Source organism: Guillardia theta, assembly GCF_000315625.1.
Source record: "Guillardia theta CCMP2712 unplaced genomic scaffold GUITHscaffold_24, whole genome shotgun sequence".
Lineage (NCBI taxonomy): Eukaryota > Cryptophyceae > Pyrenomonadales > Geminigeraceae > Guillardia > Guillardia theta.
Genome location: NW_005434650.1, coordinates 687,661 through 691,957, shown reverse-complemented (window position 1 = coordinate 691,957; position 4,297 = coordinate 687,661). Strand labels below are relative to the sequence as shown.

The 4,297-nt window shown below is 52.7% G+C and overlaps 1 protein-coding gene across 1 annotated transcript; it reads right to left on the bottom strand.

Moving 5' to 3' along the window:
* Nucleotides 1-1,340: 1,340 nt before the first annotated feature.
* On the bottom strand, nucleotides 1,341-2,316 carry GUITHDRAFT_69344 (hypothetical protein; the record flags this gene model as incomplete). Its single annotated transcript, XM_005834827.1, has 2 exons — nucleotides 1,341-1,524; nucleotides 1,754-2,316. The coding sequence occupies 2 exons, from the start codon at nucleotides 2,314-2,316 to the stop codon at nucleotides 1,341-1,343; spliced, it is 747 nt and encodes a 248-aa protein (XP_005834884.1).
* Nucleotides 2,317-4,297: the final 1,981 nt, after the last annotated feature.

The following is a 4,297-nucleotide window of genomic DNA, read 5'->3' as shown; positions in this document are numbered from 1 at the left end:
ATTTCTTTTCTCACCCTCTTTATCTTTGTCAGGTTTGGGACCTGTCGCAAGCACAAGCTGGCCTATGCAAGAAGCCTTCTGCATCTTTCACTGACTGTAAAGGCTCGGAAGAAGCAGAGGCGCGATGTTGTCTGCAGCAGGAAGGTGAGAAGGAGGAGGAGGAGGATGTAGGAAGACTCTGGGTTGCTGAAGTTTCGCAGGCAATCTTCTGCTCAGCACGGCGCTGAGACATGATGGCTCGGCTACCATCGCCGTCAGACTTTGGGTAAGAAGGATCAGAAAGGGGTAGAGGGAGGCTGTGGAGCAGAAAGAGGCAGAGAGAGCAGGGGAGGGGAGCAAGTTGTGCTGGGGAAGGAAGGGAGGAGGAAGGGAGGAGGAAGAGGTGTAAGTAGGAAGGCAGACGCAGGGCATGGAGGAGCAGGAGCAGGAGCAGGAGCAGGAGCAGGAGCAGGAGCAGGAGAAGGAGCAGGAGGGAGGAGGAGAAGAGCGGAAAGGGTGGATGTTGGTTGGGAGGTGAGGAGAAATCACACAGGTGACGAAAGAGCTTCTGTATCATGTGGTGCCTGAGGATGCGGATGCTGCTTCCTGCCTGCATGTGCGCGGCAAGTTCGTAGCAATGGGGTCGATGGACGGATGGGTCACCCTACTTGAAGTGCTGGACAAGTACGTCTCTTCCACCACCACCACCACTACCTCCTCCTCCTCCTCCTCCTCATCATCATCATCATCATCATCATCATCATCATCATCATCATCATCCCCACCTCCTATCTCCTCTGCTTCCCCTTTCCCGTGCAGTCTGCTGCAGATTGTCCCAATCTATTTTTGTTGTTGCTCATTTGTTCTCCTCAGGCCAGAGGCGAACATGACGGCGGTAGAGAAGGTAAAGACAAATGTGAAGAGAAGAGGGAGGGAAAGTCAGCAGGGAGAGGAAGGGGGGGGGGGTTGAAGGAAGAGGAGAGAGGGAGGGAGAAGTGACGAGGATGCAGTCATCGAAAGTGAGGAAGGAGAAGAAGAAGAAGAGCAAGTCCTCTCCATCAGCGGTACTGCTCACCTCCTGCATGGAAGAGCGAATGAGGTTTCAACAGGCAGCTACGGAAGCGATGAAGGGGGAGGTTGTGCCGACTGGGCAGGAGATGAAGGGTGGGGGAGGGAACAGCCTCGTCGTCCTCTCCTCCGTCATAGCTCTTCTTGCAATCCTCCTTTACTTCACCAAAAGTTTCTTCCTGTAAACTAGAACTCGTCCACAGCAGCGTCCTCGCCCTGCCGTTACCCGCCCGCCGCTTCTCCTCCTCCTCCTCCTCCTCCTCCTCCTCCTCCTCCTCCTGCACCCTTCCTCCTCAGCTGTCGCCGCCTCCCATCACCAAGAGCAGCATGCTGAAGAGGTTGATCACGTCGAGGTAGAGCTCGATGGAGGCGATGATATAGTCGTCGCATCCCATCTTGTTCATGATCATCCACGTGTCGTAAATGATGAAGCCGGAAAACAGTAGCGCCCCGATAGCGCCGAAAAGCATCCCCAACCTGAGGAAGGGAGCATGAGCAAGAGGAGGGGAGAGTAAGAGGGGGGGAGGGAGGGAGCAGCAAGGAGGAGACTAGAGGTAAGGGAAGGTACGTGAAAGGAAAGGAGGGGAGAGAAAAGCAGAGGAAGAAGGGGCAAGGACGAGGATAAAGAGAAGACGGAGGAGGTAAGGAAGAGGAGGAGGAGGAGGAGGAGGAGGTGGTGGTGGTAGAGGTGGAGGAGGAGACATACTGGAAGCCGAAGATAATGGCGAACAAGGACCAGACCAGGAGGACGATCAAGCAAACAGGAAGGAACAGTCCAAGGAAGCTGAAGTCGATGTCCGAGACAGAAACGAACACAGTCAAGGACACGAAGATCACGAGCGTCAGCAAGGCCGCGAACGCGATGTTGTATCCCATCCCGTTGACCGTGTAGGCAGCGCAGGTCACCCCCACCATGAAGCCCATGGACAGGGTGAAGACACCGAGGAGGATGTAGTTCCAAGGATAGGTGTTCTTGAGGAACCACAGCGCGATGATGACGAAAAGGTTGACGATGAAGAGCAGGAGCGTCAGCCAGATGTTCCCCAGCACAAAGTAAGTCACTGGCTCCGCGAACACGAAGAGAGCGCAGATGAGGGTGGTGACAAGGAGCTGTGCGCACAAGATGCTGTACACCTTGATCAAGAAGTCCTTCTGCACCTGCTTGCGGACGGTCTCGCTCTCATACACCGGCGCTTGCCATCCCGAGTTGGTTGCGTCCTTCCAGTTCTGTGGACGCTCCACCTTCCTCGACCCACTGGATCCCAGCATGGGTTCGGTTTCAGAGCTCATGGTGAGAGGGGGCTCGGTTATGTCAGCCAAGTGAAGCCTCTACCTGATGTCTCCTGCTGTTCAACGGCTCCTGCCTACAAAGGCGTGAGCGACCCTCACTTATATGAGCAGACAACAGGGGCGGGGGGCATTAGCATTCTATCGTTTTCTACCATTCTTGGCTAACACCTGACTCGGCTCCTGATAATAAGCGCCATGAGTCTAATCTGTAATGACTCCTCCTCTAGCGCCTCGCAGTTCTGTTGTCATGAACCTTCCTATCCATCCCTCTTGATAGACCCGGACAGTCCAGCCATCTCCTCGCCTTTCTTGTTGTTCCATTCATCAACTAGTTTGCCTTATGTTCCTAACCTTCTACTTCCTTTCTCCATTTCCTCCCTCCCTTTCTTCCTCCTCTCCTCTCCTCTCCTCTTCCGTCCTGTCCTGTCCTGTCCTGTCCTCTCCTGTCCTGTCCTGTCCTGTCCTGTCCTGTACTGTACTGTAATGTCCTCCCCTCCCTTCCATCAGTTCTTGTTCCCTAGCCAGAAATCACATTTCGCCATCAAGCGAAGGGTTGCGAAGGACAATTTCAGAATTATTGGTTTAATATTTGAAATTTGAAGCCTTATATTCTCATTGTATCTTCAATATTGAATATGAAATGGGAGTTAGAAATACTGAAAATATTAATCAAAATTTCAAATATGGCTATAGAATCTGAAGTTTGGCCTCAAATTTCAACCGGCGCAGCCGCTGTCGGCCCGATGGCCTGGAGTGACTGAGTGACTTCGGGTCAGAGCCATACAGACCCGTCCTTTAATATGCAAAAATATGGGTAGGGGTTGTCCATTGAGGTTCTCCAGATACCGGTACCTATACATGTTATCTGGGGGGTAGGGGTATCCAGGTGTACAGGTGGAAAGGAAAGGAGAGGTGGGGTGGGGTCATCAAGGTGTTTCGAGGAATAGCTCACTAGACATAAGGAGATGGTAGGGGTACCCTTACAGAGGAACATCAGTTGAAGGGGGTATTCAGAACATCCTGGGGGTAGTGATCTGGGATTGAGGGGGTAGGGGTGAAGTACAAGCTTAGCTAGGGTAGGGTGGGTGAAGTTGGGGATCGGAAATGCAAGGATGAGATAACGAGGGGTGGGGGAGATTCAGCAGAGGAACGATGGGGTGGTAGACACTCTTTAGTGGGTGGGCTGTGAAGCCTTGCTGGAAGCCTGGTCTGAACAGGGGTAGTGGACAGAGAAAAATGGGGTAGTCAGAAATGAAACAGTTGTGGTTCGAGGGTATTCTGAAATACAGGGGTGGTGGGTTACATATTGGGGTAGGGTGGCAGGGCTCAATGTAGTCCGAACTCCCAGTACGCAAGATGAGATGCGAACGTGAACGAGGGGAAACAGAGACGGCGAAGAGGGAGCGGGTGCGGGAGATGGTCGGCACGATGTGTTGAAGGGAGCGAAGCGAAGGAGGAAGGTGCAGAGAAAAGTTGCAACACTGAAGAGGAGGAGTGAAGGACGAGGGTAGAGGTGAATGAGGGAAACAAGGGAAGCAGTGAGGCAGTGCAAACGTAATGCAAGGACGAGAAAAGTCGAACAGAAGCATGAAAACCCCTGGAGATCAGGTGTACCCTAGGGCTACACAGAGGGTGTCGCAAGGGTGGTTGCAACAGTGAGTTCACATGTAGCCGAATAGTAATCTTTTTTGAGGAGCATTCGTGTAAACAAGAGGAGGAGGAAAGGAAAGAAGAACAGTGTAGAATTGTACTACCTGGCAGCATGCGGATGGCGCATGTCATTTTAATGTAAGTATGCCAGGATGTAGGATGAAGATGAGTACTTGGAAACAACGTGAGAACAAAAGTGGATCAGGGACAAGCTACGATAGCAAGGCATTTGGATACAATCAAGTTAGGTGAAGTTAGGTCCTCATGCTGCACAGGCGGGGGGAGGGGGGGGGGGGGGGGGGGAAAGTCG